The sequence below is a fragment of the Pristiophorus japonicus genome, chromosome 18 (genome assembly GCF_044704955.1).
Source record: "Pristiophorus japonicus isolate sPriJap1 chromosome 18, sPriJap1.hap1, whole genome shotgun sequence".
NCBI lineage: Eukaryota > Metazoa > Chordata > Chondrichthyes > Pristiophoridae > Pristiophorus > Pristiophorus japonicus.
This window is the reverse complement of record NC_091994.1, coordinates 107,074,725-107,088,070: the sequence shown is the minus strand read 5'-3', so window position 1 is coordinate 107,088,070 and position 13,346 is coordinate 107,074,725. Positions and strand designations below refer to the sequence as shown.

The window sequence follows — 13,346 nt, the reverse complement described above, 5'->3', positions numbered from 1 at the left end:
GGCATGCAGGTACAGCAGGCGGTTAAGAAAGCAAATGGCATGTTGGCCTTCATAGCGAGGGGATTTGAGTACAGGGGCAGGGAGGTGTTGCTACAGTTGTACAGGGCCTTGGTGAGGCCACACCTGGAGTATTGTGTACAGTTTTGGTCTCCTAACTTGAGGAAGGACATTCTTGCTATTGAGGGAGTGCAGCGAAGATTCACCAGACTGATTCCTGGGATGGTGGGACTGACCTATCAAGAAAGACTGGATCAACTGGGCTTGTATTCACTGGAGTTCAGAAGAGTGAGAGGGGATCTCATAGAAACGTTTAAAATTCTGACGGGTTTGGACAGGTTGGATGCAGGAAGAATGTTCCCAATGTTGGGGAAGTCCAGAACCAGGGGTCACAGTCTAAGGATAAGGGGTAAGCCATTTAGGACCGAGAAAAGGAGAAACTTCTTCACCCAGAGAGTGGTGAACCTGTGGAATTCTCTACTACAGAAAGTAGTTGAGGCCAATTCACTAAATATATTCAAAAGGGAGTTCGATGAAGGCCTTACTACTCGGGGATCAAGGGGTATGGTGTGAAAGCAGGAAGGGGGTACTGAAGTTTCATGTTCAGCCATGAACTCGTTGAATGGCGCTGCAGGCTAGAAGGGCTGAATGGCCTGTTCCTGGACCTATTTTCTATGTTTCTATGTTTCTTCGGCGGTCCCTCGTATCGAGGCTGACTTGCTTCCACGCCTAAAAGGGATGAGTTCACAGGTGTTTCAGTGATATATTCCAGGTCCCGAACTTGTACACAGCAAGATATCACAATTAACACGTGGATAAATGATCAGTTAATTTGTTTTTGGTGGTGTTGGTTGAGAAAAGTATGATTGCTGAAGCACCAGGAGAACTTTCAGCTCTTCCTCAAATAATGCCTTGGGATCTTTGATGTCCACAAAACAGGCAAATGAGGTCTTGGTTTAATCTAACTTGCACTTTGTGAGACTTTGCCGTGTGTAAATCGGCTACCACAGTTGTCTAGATAGTAACAATTCTTACAATTCAGATGTAATTCTTTAACTGTGAAGTGCTTTGTGGCGTCCTGAGGATGTGAAAGATGCGATATAAATATATGTTCATTATTTCTTTCTTCAATATCCAATCTAAAGGACACAACTCTTAACAATTCAGAACTCCTTCACCACTGCACTGGATTGTCAGCCTAGTTGTGTACTCGAATCCTGGATTGGGATTTGAAGCTGCAATCTTCTGACTCCGATGTGGTGTTACCAACTGAGCCGAGCTGACACTTGAAGCTCAAATCTTGCTCAAGATAAAAGCATTTCCAATTCCTGGTTTGTAAAATTGGGGAAAGAACAATCCATGGTTAGCCAGAATTTAATAGAGTTGATGTGTTACCACTATAACACACTTGGAAAATACTGTGCATTACCGTATTTGCAAAGTAAACTAGTGCCAATTAGTTGATTCACCACTGCACTAACATTTCTGTTTTTATATATTGTTTTCCACTGGGTTTGCTGCTAATTAGAGCGAGGGAAAAGGAATGGGGACCATCTTAGCTATTCCAATATGATACCATTCTAATCAGTGTATGGCCATCAAAAATGAATGATTGCGGATCTAGGTGGATGGTTGGTGGAATTAAAGAAGTAATTATTGTGTCGGAGGAGGTTCTTTTCGCGGATTGTGGTTTGTCATATTAGGCAGTGTAAAGAGAACACTACGGAATTACCAACCTTTGGTGCAAGAAGTCACAAAATGGATGTTAAATTTCATTTATCAAAAACATGCAATTTCCGGTTAGCTCCAAACAAAATGCTATTGATTTTTTTTTAAAACTTCGATGTTATATTTAGGTTCATTATGCTCTTGATAAATTTTGAATGTAATGCAGTGCTGCAACATGTTTGCCATGGAGTGATGAGAGGCACAAAATGCCATGTTAAGGGGAGTGGACACAGATTCTAGGCAGAGTGCTTACCCTGTAAGGTGAAGGAGAAACTGGAGAACAAGTCATTTTGGATTGCTGTTGTGCACCTCCAAGAGAACAGCTATTGAAAGAGTCTTTGGAGCAGATCACTTGTTAGACCTCATCGTCAGAGACTGGTGCATAAGAAAAACAACCTAATGTGAAACAGAGGACAGTGGATACAAAATAAATAAAATGAACAGGACACAGAATCTTACCAAGTTGCTGTGAAGCTTCATGCATATACTCTCATTGGACATAGGATCAGATTTTACATGCTCAAATATCTAATTTATCCACCTAAAATAGTCGTTTCATCAGATCTATGTTGCAAGTGAGCCATAATTTCACTTAGCCTAGTTTCATACTAAGGCAGAGACCAGGAGACAAAATCTAAACTGTTGTATCAGAGCTCATTGAAGCTGTCCCAATTGTGGTATCTACTCCTAGCTGTAAATTTACTCGCAACCTAAGTTCTAAGTTCACACAATGGTTTTTCAGCATTTTAAATTACTCATTCGTGCTTACCACTCAACGGGCCCAAGTTTGTCCAGGAGTTGCTCCGTTTTTTTTTTGAAGCAACTTGATATTTTTGGAGTCTCTTAAAAATCGCAATTCTGCCCATTTAATTTGCTCCAGTGCAAGTGAGTTCGTTAGGTTTTTTTTTTAGTTTCGTTTTTTTTTCAAAAGGGGGCGTTACCAGCCATTTAAGCAAGTTTAGATAGCTAAAAGTTACTCCAAACTAACTTAGGCCAGCATATGTGGCCACTTGTGGTCACACAGAAAAACATTGCAGTGAGTTAAGAAATCAGCGCAGGTAGCCAGAGATGGGGGGACGGGAAGGGAATTGAGAGGACCTTGCAAAACAATATCCCCCTTACAACAACATTAAAGAAGCATAAAAACCATCATCAATGATGACTGAAAAATAAATAAATTACGAAAAAATAAAAAGTCCTACGTCACCGACTGCAGCACGCACCGGCAAGCCCTTCGGCTAGGGCTAGGGGCGGAAAGCACGACTCGCCGCACCGGCAAGCCCTTCGGCTAGGGGCGGGAGGCACGCAAGAAGCAGCAGGAGAGCCCTTCGAGGCACGACTCGCCGCACCGGCAAGCCCCCCCCACTGCTTGTGCTGCGCCACGCCAAGGCTTACGACGTTCCAAGGAGCGGGGAGAATACCGAGGTAAGTTTTCGGCACTGTTTTTCGAGTACAAAGTTCGCACACCTCAGAGAGGTGCGCCGTTTTAACTGGAGGGGAAAACTTGTGCCCAACAAGTGCATGTCAGACAAGAATAGAAAAAACATGGGCTGTGATGCTGCTACAGTAAAATTGCCTGCCAACACGCTCTCTCGTCATGCATAAAGAATGGCTATTTGGGAAAGGTGTGCAAGGGCTACCGGCATTTGTGGATACAAACCACAGTAAGAGTGGACATCTTAAGGAAAGGAAGGGAGAAAAATACAAATAAAAGAGACCTCTATCTTTCGGTCAGCAGTTGTCAGATTGTACTGTACCTTTTTAGCCTCTTAATTACAATTTTTACTTCAAATTTTATCGAAAAGGCTTTTTCTGTCCGAGGCGAGATGAGGCAAAACAGCAACTCGTATTTATATAGCACCATTATAAACCTAGTAAATCGTCCCAAGGCGCTTCACAGTAGCGTTATCAAAGACAATTTGACACTGAGCCACATATTAGGGCAGGTGAGGTAGGTTTTAAGGAGCGCCTTGAAGGAGGAAAGAGAGGTTTAGGTTTAGACTTTAAAAGAATCCATAGTATGCGGCACAAAATTCAATTGGCGAAGATACGATATAAAAATTGCCTTCCAGTAGCCTTTTCTGGTTTTAATAAATGCACTTTATTGAGAAATACAAGTCAAACATCACGCAATACACTAACAAAGTTGAAATGAGCAGAACAGGTAAAAGAAGCTAAATTTAGTACTGGTTATGTGACCACAGGCTTGGTTTTTAAAAGCCTCCATATTACTGGATGAAACGAAGTTGAGGAAGGTAAGGTCCTGTACAGCTTTGTGACCCTCGGAAAGAATGGGTTAGAAAAGGAGAAATTCAATGGACTTTGATTTCAACATACTAAAGATGTAAGGGAGTGGGGACACCAGGTAAGATGGTGTGTTTGGAACTAAGAAAGTGCAAAAGACCATAGGGCAATGACTTATAGTAATATTAATAAAATTAAGTGAGATAAGAACGATCTCAATATAGAGATGGCGATTGGACATTAGAGGTGTCTAAGGGTTCTCCGAACAATCTATTTTTCTTGCTTCCTTTTTAGGTGTGTGAGCCTCTCCAGAGGTAGAAGCAGTATTCAATCTTCGACAGACTTCGCTTTATAGATATCTGCCATAATTTCTTTTTATGTGGCTCGGTGTCAAGTTTATTTGTTTTGTCTTATAACACTCCTGTGAAGCGCCTTGGGACATTTTACTACGTTAAAGGCGCTATATAAATACAAGTTTAATGTAGTAAAACGTGTCACGGCGCTTCATATGAGTATTATCAAACAAAATTTGACACCGAGCCACATAGGACGATATTTAGGCAGATGACCAAAAGCTTGGTCAAAGAGGTAGGTTTGTCTGAAAGGAGGAAAGAGTGGTAGAGAGGTTTAGGGAGGGAATTCCAGAGCTTGGGGCCTAGGCAACTGAATTCATGGCCATCAATAGTGGAGCGATTTAAAATCAGGGATGCTCAAGAGGCCAGAATTCAAGGAGCGCTGATATCTCGAGGGTTGTGGGGCTAGAGGAGGTTACAGAAATGGGCAGGAGCAAGACGATTGAAAACTAGGATGAGAATTTTAAAGTCAAGGCGTTGCTGTGAGCCAATGTAGGTCAGCGAGCACAGAGGGGTGACATTATGAACATTATGTGAAAGCTCTGTCAATGAATACAGTATCTTCCAGTTTCTTTGAAGTTTATTCAGGAAGAAAACCACAAGGTCCTCGTGCAAAATATCAAATTGTATATTTACGGAGTATGCAGGAATGAATGGTGGTGCTAACTGATGTGCCAATGTAATGAAGTCCTTGAAAGATGTATGGAAAATTTGACTGAACTAAACAGTTGAGACAAAACACACGAGCGATCCTCATCATTTCTCTGCATATGGGTGTTCAAGAGCCCAGTGCACTCTTCCATCTGATCCATTCTTTAGTATGTGGAAATCATGCCAAACATTTTTCCCTCAGGAAGATGCAGTCTTGATTTTTTATTTTCAGTGGGAACTGATAAATAACCACCCCTAACCTGGCCTAACGGGTCTCTGCTCCCTTTTCTCGCAGTTTTCAGGTGCAGCAAAGAGGGAAATCAAGCCTCTTTTTCCTTTTTTAGTTTTGTGCATCTGCAGTAACTACTTCTTCACAATTTTGTAATCTATTGGCTTTGTTACCTCACAGATTGCAATGCTGCTGACCCTGGTTAAATTGTCACGTAATGTTTGTCCTGCCTGCTCTTTTCACCTTTGTAAATTTGAAGAATTACAATACTTTTGTCCAAATCGCTATTGTGTTATGTGTTTAAAAACAGGGAGCGGTCCTGAGCTTCTAAAGGTACTGTACCTGCACGTGTTGCTGTGAATGTAATGTTGGATTAATTAATTGGAATGAGGCAGCATCAAACATTGCGTGAAAACCTCTCAATGAACAACATTGAGTAATCCCAACAATATTATTTAAATTTTAAAAAGCATGGTGCTGGAGATCCAAGATATATCAAAAACCTGCGCAACAAATTTTTCAAATATCGAGGATGTCCGTGAAGATTCGTAGATGGAAAAGTTGATCTCAAAAGTTACTCAACTGCATAAAACAAATCTCTGACGAGAAAAGCAATACCAGAAATGAAGAAAGTCGCTAGGAATGGAGGTAATGAAAGCCCACTGAAACAAGAACCAAAGTGACAGCAACTTACATCAATTTCACGGTGGTACTGTTCATGCAGCCTCTCGTCCCCCCTCCCCAGCCCCACAGAGCAGAGAGCAGACATCCCCCCCCACCCCAGTAGAATAGAGAACAGCCACTTCCCCACCCCGCCGCCTTGCAGAGCAGAGAGCAACTCCTGCCCCACAGAGCAGAGAGTAGCCAGCCCCACAGAGCAGAGAGCAGCCACCCCCACCAGCCGCAGAGAGCAGCCAACTCCTGCCTCCCCCAACACCATGGAAAAGAAAGGGAAAAACTGCAAAACTGCCACTCAGTGTAGAATGGCCATTGGCCTTGCATGCTCCTTCCCCAAAGAGTATTATTCAAGCACGCCCTTGTCCACTTCACCACCCTGCTGTGGCGACTCTCCCCATCCACCCCAGCACCTCTTCCTTCCCCCGCCCCAGACTCTGCACACTAAGCAGCACTTTGGTCATGACATCCTCCCACACTCCCTGGGGTGATGAAATGATCCAGGCCCACACTACGCCTCCTCTATACTGAGCAGCAAAATTGTTGCTGACCCAGTGTTACCACTCCCGCCTCCCAGAAAGGGAAATTGACCATACCCCATTTCAAACACTCCCGTTTTGTCTCACCAGGAAAGTTGTCCCTATCTGATTGCATCCCCCCATCCATTGATAATCTAAATGAGCCCAAGGAAATTATTTTTCCCAACACCACTAATCATCCAAGCATCCTCAACCTCACTCCTACTCCTCCATGATATGGATGAAGCCATAGATCCGTAACCAGAAGCCAGCCATCCAGCAGCACCAGTTCCCAACTGCTGGAAGCCACCTATCCACTACCACAGTCAGCTCGCAAGAAATTGTCAGTGATCACTGAGTCCACCCATCCACAATCAGCAGTTAGCCAAACCATAGGCCGTCCAAAGCTATCTGTCACGGTAGAACAGGAAGCTTTGGTAGAGGGGAAAAGGTGAGGAGCTGGAGACCGAGGGAAGAGTCCGGGACCTTGATCTGTGGGGAAAAATTGAAACATAGAATGCAAAAAATCAGCGGTTGCCATTATTACTGCTTACTGGGGATGCAGAAAACAACCGTATGCATTAGTGGGCCATCGGGAAGTACAGAGAAAATGCAGCAACAAACCTAAAATAATATATGTATAGCGAAAAATTTTGCGACCAACCTGCATGAGTATCATTCTGAAAAATTCGCAGTAACATAATTCTCGCAGTCAATTTTGACTTTCAAAATTGGCAAAAGCCAAGTAATTTAAGTTGATGTACGATTTGTAAAAATTTCTCGTCAGTTTTATAGTGTTCTCTTGGCTTAATGGTTGCATTCTCAGCTCTAAATCAGAAGGTTGTAGCTTCAAGCGCCACTACAGGGCTTGTGGACATAATCTATGCTGACACTTGATTGTCGCGCCAAAGAAATGCTACATTGCCAGAGAATTCTGTCTTTTGGATGAGTCATTGAATTGAGATCCTCTCTGCCTGTTGAGGTGGATGTAAAAATAATGCAAGGAGGATGGAGTATAAAAGTAGGGAAGTCCTGCTACAACTGTACAGGGCGTTAGTGAGACCACACCTGGAGTGTTGTGTATGGTTCTGGTCTCTCTTTATTTAAGGAGGGATATACTTGCATTGGAGACAGTTCAGAGAAGGTTTACGAGGTTGATTCCTGAGGTGAAGGTGTTGTCTTATGAAGGAAGGTTTGGCCTATCCTCATTGGAGTTTAGAAGAATAAGGGGATTTTATTGAAACATACATGATTCTGAAGGGGCTTAATAGGGTAGATGCAGAGAGGATGTTTCCCCTCGTGGTGGAATCTAGAACTAGGGGACATCATTTCAAAATAAGGGATTGCCCATTTAAAACGGAAATGAGGAGGAATTTTTTCTTGTGAATCTTTGGAATTCTCCTCCCCAGAGAGCTGTGGAGGCTGGTCATTGAATATATTTAAGGTGGAGATAGACAGATTTTTGACTGATAAGGGAGTTATGGGGAGCGGGCAGGCAAGTGGAGTTGAGGCCAAGATCAGATCAGCCATGATCTTATTGAATGCCGGAACAGGCTCAAGGGCCAAATGGCCTACTCCTGCTCTTATTTTTTTATGTCCTTATGTCCTGGTCAACCAACATTAACAAAGTTAATTAACTGGTCATTTATGTAATTTGCTGTTTGTCGGACTTTGCTATGTGCAAATTGAATGGAAAGTGCAGTTAGATGTCCTGAGGATGTGACCGGCACTATATAAATACACAAAGTTTGTTCTTTTTCTATCTCTGGGAGTAGGTCCAACACAGGTGGGAACAAAGAATTTATAAGTGCAGATGTTTGTAAAGTATGTTTATAAGTACATTTGAAAGACAATAGTCAAATATTGTTTTATTCCTCTAAACATATCATCATCATAGGCAGTCCCTTGAAATCAGCGCACATGTGGAAACTGACGCTGTGTTTTCGGAAATATAATTGCAAGAACTTCCTCGGCGCTGTTATACTTGCTTTGTGAATTGTCTGGAAGAGAATACCACCTCCCCCAGCAATTTCTTCCTATTTTTCTAAAACGTCAAATGATTTGCTCCCACCATCTGACTAATCAAATATGCCATGTTGACATAGTGGCTTTATTTTTCCGTGTTGGTTAGTGCAGTTACGATGGAAGCTTCTTTCATTGGAGATCCACAGTTCTTGAGGACTGAATATTAAGGACTGTAGTGATTCAGAATAGTTAAAGAAGAATATAATTTTTTAAAATGTTTTTTGTTTCCTCAGATGCATTGGGATTTTAATCCTCTTGTCATTGAAGGGATTTGCTACTGTTGCATTGGGAGCTTTTGCAATTATTCTGGAAATTATTTTGTGAAGTACAATTTTGAGGCATCTACAATCCTTTTTCCCTTAATTCAAATTGATAGAGCCTTTTTAAAAAAAATCATTTTGTTGCCTCTTAACTCTTGCCTTGAAGACTGAAATGGTTCTGCATTCTTCAGAGCGTTAATGTATTGATCCAAATCTACAAAATGACATTGGCGTGGCACCTTTAATTGTGCCGTAGTCTGACACTCGCTCTCATGGCTGCTCTCTCAGATACAAGTGCACACACACAACTGGACTCTGCTTGGTGCCTCCTTGCAACACAATCTGAAATAAGAAATACAATGGATTGTTGGATCACACCTGAAAGCCTTAGATCTGTCGTACCATATGCACTGCACTGATGAGGTGTGCTGTGACATCTTCCAAATGTATATTTTATTTGCTCTTATATTTTGAAAAGAAGAATAACAGAAACCTGTGAAATTTAATTTTGCATTGAAATGATTTCTTTAAAAAAAGGCTTGTGAGCTACAGAAATCTGGGGCGCAGGATGGCGGTCTATTCAAACGTGTTATAGGCAGGAAATGAGAAAGGCTCGACAGTCCAAAGCTTAGTAATAACAAACATTATTGTAAAAGTGCAAAATGCTGCTACCTTTTTGAAATGACACTAATTTAAATATAATCTGCAAAGTTCCAAACAATATGCACTGCCTTAAAGGGGAGTGGAAGCAGATTCAATCGCAGCATTCAAAAGGGAATTGGATATATACTTGGAAAGGAAAAACATTACAGAGTTGTGGGGAAAGACTTGGCGGCGGGGGGGGGGGGGGGGGGACTAAATGGATGCAAAGAACTGGCACAGGCATGATGAGCTAAATGGTCTCCTTCTGTGCTATAAGATTCTATGATTCTATAACAATAATGAATTCTGTTCATTTAAACCCAATTTAACATACCCAACAATATATTTACTTGAGCCATTTTGCTGAATACAAATAATTATAATGAACAAAAATTAAGCAAAATCAACAGGAATATATTTGTTTTAATCTCCTTTTCCATAGTCCCCTTTAGAAGGAAGAAGGATTTCCATTGGGAAAACTTTGTGTTTTGTAGTAAGAAATTATAAGTGTCAATTTTTTTTAGAAGAATGCAATTACTTTAAAAAAATATATGAAGTGGTTGCTCCGCTCACAGATGAGCATGGTATTTTTACCCGGACTGTAACTGTTTCAAATTTGTTTACTGTTTTTAATTGCGTGTAGTGTGGCAGCAATTTAGACGTACCTTAAACTGACCAACTTGAATCTGAAGTGATCTTGGTTTGATGTTAGTCACAGTACCCCCCTTGATAGGGCCCTTTTCTTTCAGAATGCTCGCTAAAGCTCCCTGGAGCTGGGAGCTGGTTCAGCATGCTTATTTAGAGAACATAAAGGGAGAGATTGATTGCTCTGTATGTGAGGGAGGCAGGGTCATGGCACATGCTCAGTGCTGACATTTTGAGGGGAAGTTTTTACGCTCTGCGTGGTGGCTGAGGTCATAGCACAAGCTCAGTGAAAGCTTTCTGAGGTCTCTCAGAGACTGCGTGTGCCACCATTTTGAGTACTGAGAGTAGGAAAAAGGGAGAGTTTTGCTTTCAGTGCAGACTATAGCCAGACTTGGGGATATAATTAAACCTAAAGGACTTGTTTTGACCATGGATGATCTCTTCAGCCCTCGGAGGTAGGCTTATTTATTCTGGCCTATCCTAAAAGGCTGTGTTTTCTTGTAGATTCCTTGCCTTGTCAAATATTTATTATGAAATCTTCATTATTAATGCTGCAAGGCTTTATGCTGCTATTTTTCAACGTTTGATCAGCATTAAACAGAAAATGGTGACTCTTTCCTGAATAGCTAGCTGTCCTTCTCTGCCTCTCATTTTGGAAAGTAAAGGATTGTCAGCAATTTCTTTTGGTTTGTGAGGGGGCGGGGGGCCGGTAAGGGTGGGGGGGGGGGGATCGGAGAGAGAAGGGAAATCAAATCATAGCAATAAAAATGATATCATTATTTTGCTGGCAATGTGTACATTTTCTTTTTAAGACCTATTTAAAGCAGATTATTGTATTTATATAATTTGCATCTGATTGGTTTCCTCCAAGCATGGATAACATACCTTTTTTTTGGACCTATGTGGGTGTGAGAACTATTTGGGCCTGTCAGTTGTTTGGTTAGGAAAATGGTAGGAGGATGGATTTGATGTGGACAGTGATTGGTGGTTTTCAGTAATGGGTGGGACCTCAGATGATAGTTCTTTTGGATACTTGAACTTCAGGGTTTTGACTCCCGAGTTCATTTGCAAAAGGAAAATTAAAAAAAAAAATAACAACTTGTCATTCGAAACAAATGCGGTGTGTTTATGTAAATTTTTAAGAAAAAAAATAAAGTAGAGCTGTATAACTACAAAACTATCTCTTTTAATTTGAATCTTGCATCATTCGCTATTTGTAAATGGATATTGTTGCTTAATGCAATCTTTATTGGTACCTACTCGGATCCACCTTGAATCCAATTCCGATCAGCGTATTGTTAACCCAAGTTCAGATGACGTTTCCTGAAAGCAAGTGTAGTGATGACAGAAGTGGCACTGTGTTGCAGCAAATCTATACAGGTATTGTCGACATTTTGTAAACACAGTGCCCATATGTCATGGCGCCACATCCCATCCTCATGCACCTTTACTGCAGAAAGTCATCAGCAATAGTAAAACTCTGGTCAAGACCTTTCTGGTACCTTTGGCAGTCCGAACAGCAGAATATCAAAGCAGTCCCGAAGTAGTCTGAATGAAAGTTGCTCCAAGAATGCTTGTAACATTCTGTATTTAAATGCAATGACTATACGACAGGATTTATAAACAGTGGCTCTCCGAAGCCCCCTAAATGTTGTAGTATTGTGTTAAGTTGGTGTTGCACTGCATTGGCATTGGGAAAAAAATATAGAATAGTTTTCTTTTGAAATAATGTGCAACTGCCTGGAAAGACTTTTGTTAATTTTAAATATTTATAGAATGAGGTGATGATAATATCTCAACGTGGCACCTCAAAACATTTTTGTAAATTGATACATTTGAAGTGGTTTTATGGTGAACAATGTAAATACTGTGCCTACATTAGCAAGGCTTGCAATCTTGCATAAATGTCACCAAGAAGGCAAGTGGTTAAAAGTTTGTGTCTATCGTGTTTTTCGAGTACAAGGTCTTTGTAAAATGCCACTACAAAGAAGGTTTTTGGTCAGTATTAAAATATATTTTCTTCCTGATCTCTTCCACTGGAAGGTCTGTGGAATTGGTCAGGACTCTCTCTGCAAACATTAATAGCTTACCCCTACTGCACCCTAACAGTTTGGCTGAGATTGTGAACTTGCTATTGGGGCAGTTCCATCCGGAGATCCAATCACTCTGAGGGGACACTGTGTTGGCCCATGATTCCATCTAACCATACATCTTTAATCATGCTGCTCCTATAGGAGAAAACACAATTTAGTCAACCAAAATAGTTGCCATGAGTTCACAGCAAAATTGGGATTGTTTGTTTATATGACTTTGTTTTTAAATGTGAAAAGGTGATAGAATTAAAATTATAGTCTGGTAGGTGAGCATTAATTGTATATATGTAGAACTTTTCTCTATAGTTAACTCGTCATCGGAAGGAACTTAAGAACTTCAGCCTCTCAAGCCTGTTCCATTATTCAGTTAGATCATGGTCGATTTGTATCCTAACTCCATATCCGTTAAACCCATACCAAACAAAATTCTGTCAATTTCAGTTTTGAATTTTTCAATTGACCTGGCCTGAATCGCTTTTTTGGGGAAGAGAGTTCCAGAATTCCACCACTCTATGCTCAGAGCCACTTTGCAGAAATATAAGGGATCGTGAGCCAACAAATCTTAATTATTTATTCAATAATAATGGTGATACACAAACTAACATTATACCAGTAAAATAGAAAAATTAGTTAATTTAATTACCAGATTATAAACACTAATATTAATCTTTTAAACTAGTGGAATGGTAACTTGAATTCTGTACAGCAATGCGCACCATGTCCGTAATAAAACAAGGGAGCTGGAAGCAATCGGCGTTGCGAGGAACCAGGCATAGTAGGGATTACTGAGACATGGCTATCGAAAAATCAGGACTGGGAATTAAATATTGCAGGGCACAACCTATTTAGAAAAGATTGAGGGAAAAAGGGAGGTGGAGTAGCTGTACTTATTAGAGATAACAATGTTAGTAGAAAAAAGTGACACAGCTATCAACAAGACAGAAATACAATCTTTTTGGTTATAGATAAAAGATGATGAAGGATTAAACACACTAATAGGGGTAGTCTACAGGCCACCTAACATTGGAAGGTAGGTGAAGGAAGAAATATGCAAACAAATTAGGGAAGAGTAAAAAACATAGAATAATAATCATGGAGGATTTCAACTACCCCAATATTAATTGGACAGAAGAGCTAGATGAAGGACAATGGAGTTCCTACAATGTGTACAGGACGTCTTTCTAACCCAGTATGTAAAACGCCCAACAAGGGAGGATTGGCTAGAGGATCTAGTAATAGGGAATGAACCAGAGCAGATAAGAGAAGTAAAAGTAGGGGAACATCTT

At 40.9% G+C, this 13,346-nt stretch overlaps 1 protein-coding gene across 11 annotated transcripts in view; it reads left to right on the top strand.

Annotated features, from left to right (window-relative positions):
• The window catches only part of rerea (arginine-glutamic acid dipeptide (RE) repeats a), a 564,590-nt gene that overhangs the window by 323,927 nt on the left and 227,317 nt on the right, over positions 1 to 13,346 (top strand). The window contains exon 1 of one of the 11 annotated variants that reach the window (XM_070860502.1): positions 10,247 to 10,422. The exons of the other annotated variants lie outside the window; for them this stretch is intronic. Coding sequence (XP_070716603.1) covers positions 10,397 to 10,422 — 26 coding nt within the window. The 5' untranslated portion in view covers positions 10,247 to 10,396. Of the gene's footprint in view, positions 1 to 10,246; positions 10,423 to 13,346 lie in introns of those variants that run through there. 11 annotated transcript variants of the gene reach the window in all.